Genomic DNA, 15,663 nt, shown 5'->3' with positions numbered 1-15,663 from the left:
TAGTTAGAAACACGTTATAAGTGTCAGACGTTGAAGTAACATTTTCAGATGAATGTTCAGTCGATTATGAACAGGGAAGACTATAGGGTCTACTGTCAGCAGTATAATGCAAAGCCGTCTACTGCACCTGACAATCTCCACCCTCGTTGCACATTCCAGCTGCTTCTCCTTCCACTGTTGTTCGTCCCAGTCCAGCTCATAGAAGACCACGACTAACGCAGGCACGAGGTTGAGGTGTTTGTTCATCCAGCCCGTCTTCAGGATGCCCTTGGGAATGTACCATTCATACGACGTTCTCTTAAAAGACAGCCCCGGGAAAAAAAAGGAAGAAATGACCAGTTAAACAAATAACGCCAGATCTCCCCGCCCCCCATAATTTTCAATACAATCATCCATTTCCTTGTAACAAATATGACAGAATAGGAACAAATGAACCGGGCAAATCGCATGTTTTTTTTTAACATATTAATAGTTTTTAATTAGCATGGTTAGTGTAGACTACAATATTTACGTGAAACCGGTCTATCTATGCCTTCTCATGAACTACAAAGCAACAACTGCCCCTTGCCTGAAACTACCCAGACACCAATGAAGTTATTCAGGTCGGTGGCCGGAAAATAGACTTGCAGAAGACACAATGCTTACTTAAGTGTTGGTATAGTCAATGCATATTAGGAACCATTAGGTCAGGTGTGTAAAAGTGTATTTGAGCATCCCTTAAAAAATGTTTTTTTAAAAAGCTACCAACTTAACACCAAGTCCATAGACGTACCAGAAAAAAGTACTTTCTCACGACAACCTAAAAATGGACGATTGTTTGCCGTTTAATGTGAGGTGCATTTGATCATTGGCACCCACAATTGTGATTAACATCTAACAGAAGGCATTGTCAAAGAAGTTCAACAAATCAAAGACTGAATCAGGATACGTACAATTGTATGCACTGTCAATGTATAAATGCCAATAAAATATGGTTTAGAAAAAAAAAAAAAGAAAAAGAATTTCAACAAATAAATGACACCCCTAATAAGAAGGCTTTCCTCATGGGAAAGCTTTTAGAAGTTCTTTAAAAATACACTGTCTCAGGAATCACAAGATCGAAACAGTACTTAAAGAATTCTCTAGCTAGCAACTGCACAGGCAGAACTATTCATTCAACCACTGCTATGATCTATGTACACACCAGGGGTAAGGGTTTCAAAATGTTGTTACTGATTAACATGTTTGTCAGTTGCAGCAAGGTATATGCTAGTTTTCTTGGCGGAAACAGTTTTTTCAAAAATGCGGACATTGACATGTGCATCCAACAACAAAACCTACGTGCGAAGACTACATTTTGTGAAACTCTGATTAGGTGCACTAGGTACCATCCACAGTTAGCTGTAATTTGTTTAATCAAACATATATATTTGTGTCTATATGCGCAATTTATTGATCAGCCAGTGTGTGTTTTGAAAGAAGGGTTATTTGGCCACAGATAAGTGTAGAGCTGTGTAAGGGTGGGACAATTTATCATAGACCAGCCACTCAATATATATAAAAAAAAAAATTAAAAAAAAGGAGAAAGAGAGAGAGAGAGAGAGAGAGAGAGAGAAATAGAAAGAGAAAGAGAAAGAGAAAGAGAAAGAGAGAGAGAAAAAGAGAGAGAAAGAGAGAGAGAAAGAGAGAAAGAGAGAGAGAGAGAGAGAGAGAGAGAGAGAGAGAGAAAGAAAGAGAAAGAGAGAGAGAGAGAGAGAGAGAGAGAGAGAGAGAGAGAGAGAGAGAGAGAGAGAGAGAGAGAGAGAGAGAGAGAGAGAGAGAGAGAGAGAGAGAGAGAGAGAGAGAGAGAGAGAGAGAGAGAGACATGTAGTGGTTGTGTATGGAAGTGATGGAATAACCTATTGAAAAGCTTCTCATCTAGGGAGAGACTGTAAAACATTTTTACCTTCTGTCTGCATTTTGGAAATTCATGGTCACCAGGTAGAACTTTGAAGGATATTGGCACCCGGTCTGCTCTTCGGTTGGCACAGAAAGCATCCCATATTGCACGATGGATGGCATTGTAAGTTATGTCCAAGCCAGTCAGCGTTACAAAGGCCATAGGCCGGCAGCAAAGTTCCACAGGAAAATCCCATTGTGTTGGACTCATCTTCAATATTTTAAAACCAATCTAAAATAATAATGGTAAAGGCACATTTTAAAATAAAGATAATAAATCGATCTCCAAATAATTTGTGTTTTTCTCATCTTTCCACCAACAACTGTTACAAAGAGCCACACAGATTTGAAACCGACTAATCGACTAACATTCCCTCAGTGTGCAGTCAGATGTAGGGAAGATAGTTTTCCATTTTCGTCTAATCTGAAGTAGGCAGGTTAAAACTTTTGAAGGATGTTCATTCATGATTTTATCCAGTCAACAAATGTGCTGGGGTGGATCTGGGAAATAAATACACTCTTCCATTCTTTCTCTCTAGAGGTTCAGTTTGGCCCAGAGCCTGCTTGCAAAGAAAACTGTGCTCAAGTGTACAACAGGGAATCAAAATAGTACACACACACAACAGTTTGGCAACAGGGGCATGCAAGGAGAATGTAAAGGAGGCAAGGTATGCCAGCTAAATGGAAGGACAGACATCGTGGTAGAAGAAGACTGCTTCCCAACTCTCCTTGCCAGTAGCACCGGGTCTAGCTGTGAAGGTGGCTTCTACTGGATGTGAGTGCATGGCTATTAAGTAATGCCAAGAAACATTAGAATATTTTTCTAACACAAAAAGTAATAACAGCTTCAGGTTATTAAGGATACAGTCAGTATTATCATAGTGAAAAATATGAACTTTTTTAAAATTTGCAGTTTGACGCATCATTGCCCATCTACCGTTCTCATCTCCGCCGAGTCACTTTCTTACATTGAACAGAACTCCCTCATCCCCCTCCAAGCCATCGCAACTTTAACTTATTTATGGGGCTTTTTTCTATTTAAATGTTTATAGCCTTAGATCACTTTGGGGTCGCTTACATATTAAAAGAAGTGAGTAGTAGGTGATGGTGATGTAAATCTGACTATGTAAACTAGGGAAAAGTTAATCAGGTAAAGGTGGAAGTTGCCTCTGGCATTCACCATCTAAATGCCCAAACAGATTCCAAACCCTCAGAGAACAGAGCCATAAACCATAAAAGCCATGGTAAAAGAAGCATGCATTCTTTAGGTGTCTGGCCAGCCAGAACTTGCAGGAGTAGGATGGTATTAGAGGAGTCTACATTATCTAAAGGTCAGAGAGAAAAGAGGACTCTTTAAGGCTATTCTGAACTCGCCAAGTTCATTAAATGACCATAAAGCATCACATTCACTAGGTAGTTTTATAAGTCACACACTGTCTTATAAAAGCCAGTGACAGCATTTAAAAGTCGGATTGATGAGATCATGTTGTATCCAAACATACGACAGACAGACTGCATCATTTTGAATTCATACAGACTAGGTAAAGGGAATGGGGTAGAAAGGATGATAGGATAAGGAACAGGATATTGGGGTTATTGCCGTTGAGGCAGAACTAGTTGTTCTGCATCTATAAATGAACCTGTGAAAGACAGCAAGAAAATTTGTGTAGGGTGCCAAGATCATCGTCAAGCTTCATTTGAAACTGTATATCATTCGCATATGTGGCAACCTACATGGAGAAGTCTATAAACGCGAGCAAAAGCAGCCAGATACATGTTAAACAGTAAAAGCCGTATCAACAGTCTTGTTGTTGACTGTTCTGGGGATGATTGAGCAATCATCAAGTGCAACATGATGGGAATGGTTTTCAAGACTAATGCAAACCACCTCAGTGCAGCTCCTCTGAAATAATCTCAAGTAGGCAATATTTTCATTAACACACAACAGGATCAACATTTAGGGTTGGCACTGGTTGTGGGTTTGATTAATTTGGTCCCTGATGTTAAGAACAGCGGTCTCTGTGCACAGGCTTACCCAGAACCTAAATGGCAGTCACTTAGGAAACCAATTGTCTCCAGGTGGGAAGACAGCTGATGGGAGACGATTGATTCTAGTGCCTTTGCATCATAAGCTAGGCCAGAGATGATCTGCAGATTGGAGAAGGGCTGTGCTTGTTTATAATAGGGATAATGTTTGAGTACCTGGGAGAGGACACCACTGGAGAGGAAATAATTGACTAGGCTGGGGATGGTCCGTGATAGAGCTGTGATGCCCAGTTTGATTACTCTGGTACTGCACATGTCCCAAAGAGGAAATTATTTCATTAAAGAGGCCAAGATATTGCTAATGACAGCTTGAGAAAATGGTGGCAGCTTGCAGTGTGGGATTTCAAATGCACGTACAGGTGAATATGGGCTGAAGTTCGTAGCCCATGCAGGGACAGATATTGAAAATAAAGATCAGTCCTCGCAAAACGTTGTAACCAGCCATATGCTGCTAGGGTGGGTCTGAAACAGCTTTCAATTCTTGAGTCATGCAGCCCATCAAGCACTGAAGCAGTCTTATAAAGTCCAGCCCACTGAGAAGCAGAATAGACAGACCAGTGCAGAGATGCTGCAGTGGCAGAGTGATGTAAGCCCATAAGGAGTCATATTTCCTGATCAAAAATGACAAGAGATTCACGAAAGATCAACTCAGGGGACTGGCATTCTGGATGACGATCTTAGCGACACCATCACCATATACATGCAGTGTGTGAGAAAGTGGATTATTAGTTGGGGTGGATGATATTTCACCACAAGTAATAATGCCACTAATCCTGCAAATAGAGTATAATTTATTGAACAAAGTGACAGCCACACAAACCAAATTCAATAAGGGGAACCAGAGAGATGAAGTTTTAAAGTTAACATTTAAAGGTAGCACCAAACAGCATTACACACCAACTGCAGACATCTGGATGAGCTTGATTGGGACAAAGGGCTGAATAAAGTCCAACCGTGATAGAGCGCAATTCGGATAAAGCAATCAGATTTTTTCCAGTCGGAAGTTTTTCCTTCTGACTTAGTCTCTTTTTGACTGTGATGAATTCTCAGGCAGAAGGCATTGGCCGTCAAGGGTTAACGAGGCCGGATAACAGTCGGATGAGGTCCCGGTGAAGCAGTTGACTTTTGGGGAGAAAGGTCTGAGCAGAAGAAATTTAAAATTCATGCCCTATGGAGCTCCCTCACCGGTCACATATGTTTGGCACCTTCCAGTGTAGATTTCTACGTGTAAACTTAGTCACATTTTTGGAGCTCGGATTCCTCCAGCTGGGCAAGGCTGCAAGCGGAGGTCTTGAGAAATCTAGTCGCCCACTCGCTATGGCGACTGTGGCCTGGTCTTCATTCAGAAAATTAATGAGCAATAAAGATGCCTTTAAATGTTGCTTTCATCTTGTTAGATTTGCTATGCATTCAAACATAGAGGTCAAATGCCAGCCTATGTCTTCTTACAAAATTCTGAGTATTTTGTCCAGGAGATTGGTGTTTACTTTTCTTTCTCTGACTACAAAGTTAAAGGATTATTTAAAGTGAACAGTTTGACAAACGTGCAGAGAACGCAACATTTAAATAGCATGTAGAGGAAAAGTATAAATATTTCGAAATATATATTATTTCAGTAGTAAGGCAAGCACTTTTTTGTGTAGATCTTAAGAAAGATGGAAATAAACCTTTTATGGGAGCAAAACATCAAAATACTTTACTTGGTGATGTGCAAATTATAAATATTTACTGAAACCCGATTCTACACATTATAGTTTGTATGCTGTATGGTTTTATCAGTAAAACTGCATGTCAGTGGAAAAGCTTGTGGCCATTTCAATGGGGAAGGCTTTACCACATCGCACTTTAGTATTATATTTATTAAAAGTGACAGTTTTTTTTTGTTTTTTGAAAAAGATCTTTATTGTACCGTAATGCAAGAACAAGCACTTGGCCTACAACCCGCAGAGAGGGCCGGCCGCAACACAAGTCGATAATCATGCTTCAACAATCCCGTCAAAGTTAACCAACATCAATCCACATCGTGTCAATACAACCAGCCAATATGTCAATCTATAGTCTTGCAGTGTCAAAGTAAAGTTACAAGGAGCCTTATTTAGATTATACCTTAATAACAGCCAAACCTCCCAACTACCCTCCCCCCAACAACCCCGGAATCCAATCAAGGTAGCAGTCAATAGTACAGAACATCAAAAGATAGGTAAGGTAATCAGCACAGCAAGACATGCACAGTAGTGGTGTAGGCATTAGACAGGTCATTGTCAGATACACAAGGTTCCCAAAGAAAGTGTATCGTAGTTTAGAACAATGTGAGCAGGGTCAAGTGGCCACAAACCGAAAGGGTATGAGGACCTCTCACATGCAGAGACAGGCAACATCGAGTCCACAATCAGTACTCCGCAGTGGGCATTTACTCATTGAGGAAGAACCGGAGCAACCCACTCATTCAACACACTCTTACAGTCAACCTTCAAAAAGTGACAGTTTTTAATTAAGGACTGGGAAACATTCCTACCCCCGACCTGACAATGCTATTAGTGAACTTAAAGGCAAGTCGGGGTTCATGTGTTCTCTTTACGTGAGCTAGGTTTTCATTATACATCAGGCCTCAAGAAATCTACTTGACCAATTGCTATGGTGGGTCACATTTTATCAGTGAGGGTTATTTTTAGTGCCTACTGATTCAAGCTGACAAAGAACAGGTGTTCTGTTCTTTCAGAAGGTGAATGAGCAATAACGAGGACTTTAAATCATGTTTTTATCTGGTCACATTTGCTGTATGGCCAAAACAGAGGTCAAGTGTCGGCATATGTCTTCCTACAAACTGCTGCTGTTTTTAGATTGGGGTGTACTTTTCTTTCTACGACAGCAAGTTAGAGGATTTTGTAAAGTGAACGGTCTGACAATTGTGCTGGCACACAACATTTAACGAACCTGTAAATTAACTGTCAACTATAAAAAACTATATTTCAGTAGATATGAAAGGACTTTATTTATTCTGAAGTGAGATGGAAATAAAGATTGTAATAGGTTCAAAACATCGAAGGCCTTTGTCTCACACCTCATTTGAATGGCTATTCAGCTCCTATGTGACAGTTGAAGCTCCTGTAAATGGGCTTCTAGAAGATTTAGGAACAGAAGAGGTAACTTTCTAAAACTATCCTTTCCAAAATATTTATTAATCACAAATCCAACTTTACCAGAGATTGGGTTTATAATAATTATTTTGTATGCCAATGCTTTCCAATGGAACAACCAGACCAGGGACAGTGAAAATAGCTTTTAGAGACTTTTCACTATAAGGGAATGTTTAACATTAAACATTTATATGTCCTACTTTTATATACCATGCACCCTGCCTTACAGGCAGTACAGCCTAATTAGGATTCATGTATTCATATTTGAAAGAAGATTTAGGCCTGTCAAAGAGAGGTACTGTGACTGGTTGAATTAGCAGTTTTAAAACTACACAGAGCAGTTACTGTGGTAGGCCAACAGTCATGTCTGCACTGTCACTGCTATGGGTGGCACTGTGGCTGCGGTCCACTATTGATATTGGACTTACAGGCCCAGGGTATACTTTGTACCAGACACTACGGACACATAGGTATGTTAATTATGCCAATTAGGAGTATAATAAATGTCGACATATTTTAGGGGTCAGAGCACATGAACAGGGGCCTCGTCAGCAGGGTGCCAGTGCACACAGTCAAAAAACCAACAGCTCAGTCCAAAACAAATGGAGTGATCATGCAAAAAGAGGCATTTTACTATACAGAGGAATGGTGGTTAATTGGTTAGATGATTCATTAATGCAAGGTCAACATGAATCATCTATTGCTCTGGCACTAGCTGATTTGTAGCATCTGGAGCGTGGCAGACAAGTTAAATCCATCTTCTCTTCCAAGACAGGCTCATGAATGTCATGGACTTTTATAACTGCTTTTTTGATGATGCCTCCAGGTATAGAAATGGTAAGAATAGAATATAGAATCACCAGGGCATGTGAGTGCCAATAGAGGTAGGTTTTTATGTTTGCATTTTGCATGTTTTTAACTTGTTCATCTATGATTTATTGTAGGTGAACTGTGTGTGTAAAATTTCTAAACAATTGTCCTGAAGGTGGTTAACCACAATACATGCCACCAAAACACTTTGACTAATAGTGAGAACATACTTCTCTTCTCACATTATGTGCTTGGAATAAGTAATTGTGTCCTATATAATTGTAACCCCGGGCGGAGCCTGCGGAGTGCAGCTACCAGGAGTTCCACGGAGTTGGGGGAAACTTCGTGGAACTCCGTTCCGCCACCCGCAAGATGTCCGGCGAGGAGGAGGAGGAGGAGGAGGAGGAGGACATCCCGGGGACGCCGCAATAAGGTAAGTGACATTTATTCTTTTTAAATTATGTGTAGTAGCATTTTAATTTGGCCTGGCCCAATTTAGCAGGGGCTGGCTAACTCCGCTCTGGAGTTTCTTTTCCTACTCCGCATTATCAGCGGAGCGCAGAGTAGGGAAATCTCCGCAGACACTGCTGCCGTAGGGGAGTTCTCCGCTCACGCCAATTTAATTGTTTAATGATGAGAAAGGGGCGGCTACTAAACCTACAATACAATATGTACGGTGTTTTGATCGCAATCTTCTTGATATTCATGTATAATTATGGTCATATTTTAATTGAGAGTTATAAATTGTAAATTTTGTATATATGTAATGTTTTGTTTGTTTTTTTGCACAGCTGTTACAGCAGTAGAGTTTACAGGCCTTGAAAAATCTACTCGCACACTCGTAAGTGTGAAAACATTTTAACAGGTTGAGCTATTTTTAGCACCTACTAGTCCCATCTTGTGAGCAAACTTAGGCTGGAAAGGAACTGGTGTTCTTTTCATTCAGAAAGTGAATGAGCAATAAAGATGCCATTAATTCTTGTTTTTAAGGTGACACATTTGCTGTTTGTTCAAAGAAAGAGGTCAAATGTAGTTTGTCTTTTAACTAATTGCTGCTTGGAAAATTAGGTTTATTTTTCCCTCTCTTACTACAATTAGAGGATTTTGTCAAAGGAGATGTCTGAAGATGTCAGTTATTTTTCTCTAACACATAACATTTAAATAAATAGCCTGTAAATTAACATTACACATATTTCAAAATATATCAGGAATTACAAAAGCACTTTTTTTGCAATTAAGAAGGGTGATGCAAACAAAGTTACATAGGAGTAAAACAACTCATAACACTTTACTTGGTGATGTGCAAATGACACATATTTGAGGAAACTCTATTTACAAACATTATGTACATCATATAGTTTTATCAGTAAAGCTGCGTGTCAGTGGGAAAGTTTGTGGCCATTTCAATGTAAGATCGGATTACAAATGAGTGTGTGTTACCACTTCATGCGTTAGTTACGTATTTATTAAAAGTGATAGTTTTTAAACATGATTTGTGAAACATTCCTGCCCCAACCCTGATGACAATGGAGTTAATGAACTAAGAGGCAAGCCAGGGATCATGTGTATCCTATATGTGGCTAGATTTGTATTATATATGGAGCAAAAGTGTAGTCTATGAAATCAAACAAAATAGTTTTTTGTACAGCAGACATTCTGAATTTGCACATTTGAAGGTGCTTTCATATGTGATAATGAAGAAAATGGCGGCTCAATGAATTAAAATATTTGCCCACGATCACACCAATTGAAACCAGTTTTGGGTCAAGAGCATTACAAATATGTCGATTAGATTATTTACGTCACTAGACCTGCAGTTCTAGTAAAAAAAAAAAAATGAGTTTTCGAGGTCTGAGTTTATTATTAAAATAGTCTAATTTTTTCTTGATCTGAGGGGAGATTTGTGCTTCTGTCTCCTAGAAAACCCTGCCCTCTTTGGTCAGAGTCACTCTCAAATTTGTCCACAAATTTAGTATTGCAATTAATTGAATCCTTTATCTTTTGCTTTTTTACAGTTATTTTTCTCATTCTAATGATCTATCCATGGCATAAGAGTACATTAATTTAGTCATATTTATAGAAACCTACAGCTTTGGTGGTAAAAACTGTGGACTTGCAACTTTAATGGGTTGAAGAAAACTGGGACCAAGGAGGTCATGAATTGTTTTCTCTCTGCTGTGGACTACTCTCAGTTTATTGGGGATCAGTTGTTTTAATGTGCTGTTTAGCATCTAAATAAAGTGTTTAGTGACCATTACCCAATAGGTAGTAAGGAGTAAAGACGAGAGCACTAGGTGCCTTTCTTGCATTCTCTCTGTGTTTGAAAAGTAGTTTGGGAATTTGTATTTGTTTTCTCAATATGTTTTGATTGTATCCTCTTATCTAGGAAACATGACTCCATTAGTGAAAGTTCTTCTTGGAATATGATGTAATCACTGCAACTGCATCTCAATCTGAAATGTCATGAATGAGACTGACTGAATTTTAAAGCTGTGTGTAGTGCATGGAGAATAGCACCGAAAGCCATAGGCTTTCTAAATAGTCAAGAGGCTAGGTGTTGCTCCTGCATGTATAGTATGATGTCAAGAAATTATATTAATGTCGGACTAAATTTGTAAGTAAAACATAGATTAAAGCGATTGTTATTGAGGTACAGAAAAAGATATTGTGATGCATCTATGTCCCAAATCAAGATATTGTCAATATATCAGCCCCAGTGAAATAGGCTGATTGTGTTGTTGGGAGCACACTTTCCACAATTGATGTTCTCCAAAGTAGCCCAAATATAGGTTTGCATAGGATGGTGAAAATGTAGTTCCTGTTGCTACACCGTTATTTGGCACACCCTTTTTTGATCATGCGTGAACACATTGTTTTCTAGTATCAGATTATTAATTTCTAGAATCATATTAGTGTGTTAAAATGTTGCTTATTTGTGAGAAAGAAACTATTTGGTAGCTTTTAGTCCTCCAGATTTTGTGGTGTATGATTAAAGGGAACATACTTCTAGAGAGACCAAAGTTAATGCTTTTGTCCAGACTTAATTTTGTTATGCAAGTCTTTGGTATATTGAACATACCAGAAGATATACTATAAACACTTGCAAAGGTAGTCAATGTATTCTGATATTTGTTTAGTGGGAGAACATATTCTGAAGATGATTGCCCTACCAGGAAGGAAGGGGCTTGGTTTATGTATTTTGGGAAGGATATTATGCAGGAGAAGGTAGGAAAAGAATAATCTGTTTTTGAGATTGGTAATAAGTCAGAGATCTCTCCATTATTGTAATAGAGATGTGATGATTATAGTCACCACAAGGGGAATTGGATATTTAGGGGGGGGGGTTTATATAGCACAAACTTGACCCGAAGTTATCAGGTTTCAGAGCGATTTACATGAGCACCAGTTGTTACATAAGGACATATTCATTTTTGTTAGGCACGAGAAGATTAAGGGCCAGATGTACGACCCACCAATTTGTGACTCGCAAATTGGGATGTACAAAGGTGTCTCAGACACTGTTTGTGATTTCAAATGGGGTCGCAAATTGCATGCTTCATCAATATTAATGAGGCAGTCATAATTTGCTACCTTATTAGGAAGGGCTAGCACTCACAGGGATGGTGGCCGGCTGGGGTCAGCAGGCCACCATGTCTGTGACTGTTTGTAAATAAAGCAGTTTTTGTTGTTGTTAAATACAGCCCGTTTTCTTTAAAAGATTTTTAAAAAAAAGAAAAATGAAACTTCCAGTTTGCGAAGGCTTTACCACCTACTTGAAGTTGGTGGTAAATTGTGACTGTTTTGCACCCGCTATTACGGTTGCAAAACATTCATACATAGAAATGTGAGTCGCTATTAGGAAGGGATGCCCTTGGAATGCCCCTTCCTAATAGCGAGTCGCAAACCTCATTTTGCGATCGATTCACAAAATGAGGTTTGTACATGGCCATGCCCTAATAGCCGACTGCCCATTTGCGGTTGCAATTTAGGGTCGCGTATCTGGCCCCAAATGATTTACCCAGAATCACAGGATGCTGAGCGTCATTGCTGAGACTCGAACCCGGTTCCCCAGGTTTGAGGTTAACCACCCTAGCCGTTAGGCCACATCCTCTCCCCAATTCCAGTCTGAAGTCTTATAAGCAAGTGATTAAGTGTTCTATTGAGCTATGATCTGTTCATGATCACCCCTTTATTAATAATTAAAGGGCAGTACGTGTTTTGAGACTCAGGTTGTCTAAGTGTTGGGTGGGAGGTTATTTGCTACAATGATGTTAAAGAATATATAGATTATTGGTTACTAGTAGAAGAGATCAATGTTATACCTGAATGGTAATGGTGGGCTAAAAGTTGATTTGGGTTAAGACAACTTTCAACATTAAGATCAGATGTTATGTCAACATCCTGTAGTAATTCCCTTAGGGATGACTCATTGGTTTCCATCTCACTGATGGATAGTAAGGTGTGTATGTCTAATATATCGTGAATAGTCATGATACATGGTAGTGAGGTAGGTGTAATAGCAGAATGGTTTGTTGGATTTTCATGAAAGTTACTGTGTAGCTTGATTTTTACAAACACATTTTTAAAAGTCTATGTATACTTGAGCAAAGTCACATTAATTAGATTAACAGATTCGTAGGCCCTGGTTAAAGTGATGTTATCCTCTATATACAGCTGATCAGAGTCAAGAATTTCTTTAAGGATTTTGTCATTTTGGGCATATGCTTCACATGCCTCAAAAATCATACCTGCAGGTCTAGTGATATGAATAATCTACTCAACCTAATTGTAATTTGTAATGCTCTTGACCTGGTTTCAAATGATGTGATCCTGGGAAAATATTTTAATTCATTGAGCAGCCATTTTCTTCATTATCACAGGAGAGCATCTTCAAATATGGAAGTTCAGCATGTCTGCTGTACAAAAAGCTCTTCCATTTGATTTAATAGTCTAAACTTTTGCTCCATATACATTACAAATGTTGCCACATATAGGAGACACACAAACTCCAACTTGCCTCTTAGCTCATTAACAGAATTTTCATCAAGGGGGGGTGGAGGGGGGAGGCATGTTTCTCAAATCATGTTTAAAACCTATCCCTTTCAATAAACACATAACATTTTTTTCTTACAATTTGTTATTTTGCCATAAGTATAACACAATACAGAAATGAAAAACCATATGAAAAATATAAAGCATAGGTAGCATGTAAAAATTTAATTTCCCACTGACATGCAGTTATACGGACAAAATTGTATAGCATACAAACAATGTTTGGAAATCGAGTTTCTGTAAATATTTGTCATTTGCACATCACCGAACAAAGTGCTCCGATTTGTTTTGCTCCTTTTTTTAAATCTATGTTTGCAACACATCTCAATTACAAAGCAATGTGCTTGTGTGTAGTAATAGAAAGAAAAATGAACTCAATTTTCCAAGCAGCAATTAGTAAAAAGACAAACTGGCATTTAACCTCTTTCCTTGAACAGACAGCAAATGTGCAAAGATAAAAACAAGATTGAAATGTATCTATATTGCTCATTCACTTTATGAATGAACAGAACACTCGCTCCTTTCCAGATTATGTTCACTCAAATAGCTTGATCTGATCAAATCTGACTAGCTATTGTGAATGGATTTTTCAAGGCCTACTTCAGGTAGAGCTAAAGCTCGGATGTCTTCTTCTAGATTTGCTATGTCAAGTAGGATTTTTTTGTTGCTTCCTTTCCGCAGGTCTAATCTGACTGTCCACCTCTCACTATTGTCCCCCTAACACGGCTGGTATTGCAACGCGCCATCAGAGACATGGGACAATGACCTAGTTGCCTTAACTATGAACAATTACTGGAAACTACTAATGCTACTTCAATGTCTTTGACAGAACCAAAAGCATTGGCTTTTAAATGTGTGGTGCGGCTGACCATATTCTTATTAACAGATTGCATTATTAGAGCTAATAGGTCATTTTGTAAAACTGCTTCAATTAAATGAACAGAATTTTCTGTATTATCATTCAGCACTGTCCACCGAATTACTACAGATTACATCAGTTTAAACAAGCATTGTTTTCAATTCAATCATGTTTTACAAATGTGGCCATATTTCTTTGAGATGTGCGATGGACACTTAACTGCTACTATTGTAGAGCTCCTAGTAATTATTGACAGCTACACTAAATACCAAGTCACAGAGATGATTAACTCAAATGCCTTTGAACAAATACAACCAAAGCATGATAAAGTCTTTGCGTTTGGAGTACCCACATAAATGAAAAACAACAACCCTTTCCAAGGGGCTTACGTCAAAGAATATATGGCAGAGCTGGGAATCCAGCACTGGAAAAGTTACACCCTGGTGGCCACAGCTAACAAGGAAGTGGAATGCTTCTCGCAGATATTAGATAAGACCATCCGAATTGGAGTTGAACAGGGAATAAACATAGAAACCTCTATACGCCAGTTCCTAAGAGCACACCGGCTCACGCTGCAATGGACAACACAGTATTCCCCAGCTTTCCAGATGTTCGGGCGGACACTAGGGGTTGTTCTGCCTCACAACCCTGATTGGACTCCTCAGCAATTGAATACCCACATGAATCTGCAGAGCAGGACCTGCAACACCATATATGCCAGCTGATGAGGTGAGCAAGAAGGAGTTAGCTGAAAACAGTAGTAAAAGATAGTTTCCCAGCAAGCAAGTTCAGAACTCTTTTGCAGCTCATGGAGAGATGTGCAGGTGCAAGGTACCATGGTGGCAGTGGAGAGACAGGACACCCAGGTGACTCGAAATGTGTCACCTTTCGAAAGATTCCCTCAGCCAGAGAACACAAACATTTAGATGGTGATGACCCTACAAAAAAAGAGATGGGAGGAGTACCCCGAGATAGTACCCCAAAACAGTCCCAGGCATATAAACCTGGAACTACACGACGCAACAAAGGAAGACATCAAGCCTCAATCACCTGTGCAGTTTGTGAGCAGTTCCATCGACATAGGCCAGGCCTGCCTTTTTCATCTGCAAGAGAGAGTGGTAATTGCTCATATGACCTCTGATAGACTCCCTAACCATAGGTGAAGCTGCAATACTTTGCTTGCTGAACTTCCAGTGGTCCAGTTGGACCAAAGCAGATATGTTACAAGCAGATATGTTACAAGGACAGTTTGTTGGCAAGAGATTTAATGTGCTGACAGGCACTTATAAATGCTGCTCAAATGCAAGCACACATTCAGGCTGTCGGAGGACCCAGGTGCTGCCATATGAGTAAAGAAAGAATAGGTGATGCATGGGCCACTTGTTTTGGCTCCCAAACCAGTGAGCCATGTGTGTCGGTTGGCATTACACTGCCAAGTAAGCCCTGCTCCTGTAGGCCTGTGCGCCATTCTACAGCCTCCAAAGGTTTTTTATAGGAATGATGCCCAGTTAATTTCAGTTAATCTATGCTCTCAATAAGGATACTGGTCTGAAACCCACATATTGTGACAGGCTGGTGTTAGAGGCAGGGAGGGTTGAGACATAGTTAGTAGATCTGATGGTTTCGTTTAAAAATGGCTTAGCTAACTCATGAATAATTATAGACAAGGTGGAGTCCCACATTGAAGGGCTCTTCTCGGAGCTCACAATATCGGTATTGTCAGTGTTACGCTTTAGACAGTTGGCCTTCAAGTGGGTGATTTTAGCCATGCAGGCATTGAACTTCATCCGGTTACTGAGCGTCTTGTCCATGAGGGGGAGAAGGATTAGCGTATTGGCATTG

At 39.5% G+C, this 15,663-nt stretch overlaps 1 protein-coding gene across 2 annotated transcripts in view; it reads right to left on the bottom strand.

The window, feature by feature from the left end:
- The window catches only part of TRAPPC11 (trafficking protein particle complex subunit 11), a 607,699-nt gene that overhangs the window by 548,510 nt on the left and 43,526 nt on the right, over window positions 1-15,663 (bottom strand). For both annotated transcript variants that reach the window (XM_078678000.1, XM_078678001.1), the window contains exons 2-3: window positions 1,925-2,149; window positions 128-297 (exon numbers count right to left, since the gene is read on the bottom strand). In XM_078678000.1, the coding sequence (XP_078534126.1) occupies window positions 128-297; window positions 1,925-2,128 (374 nt within the window). In that variant the 5' untranslated portion in view covers window positions 2,129-2,149. The remainder of the gene's footprint in view (window positions 1-127; window positions 298-1,924; window positions 2,150-15,663) is intronic.

The sequence above is a fragment of the Lissotriton helveticus genome, chromosome 2_2 (assembly GCF_964261635.1).
Source record: "Lissotriton helveticus chromosome 2_2, aLisHel1.1, whole genome shotgun sequence".
Lineage (NCBI taxonomy): Eukaryota > Metazoa > Chordata > Amphibia > Caudata > Salamandridae > Lissotriton > Lissotriton helveticus.
This window is presented reverse-complemented; position numbering and strand designations above follow the sequence as displayed.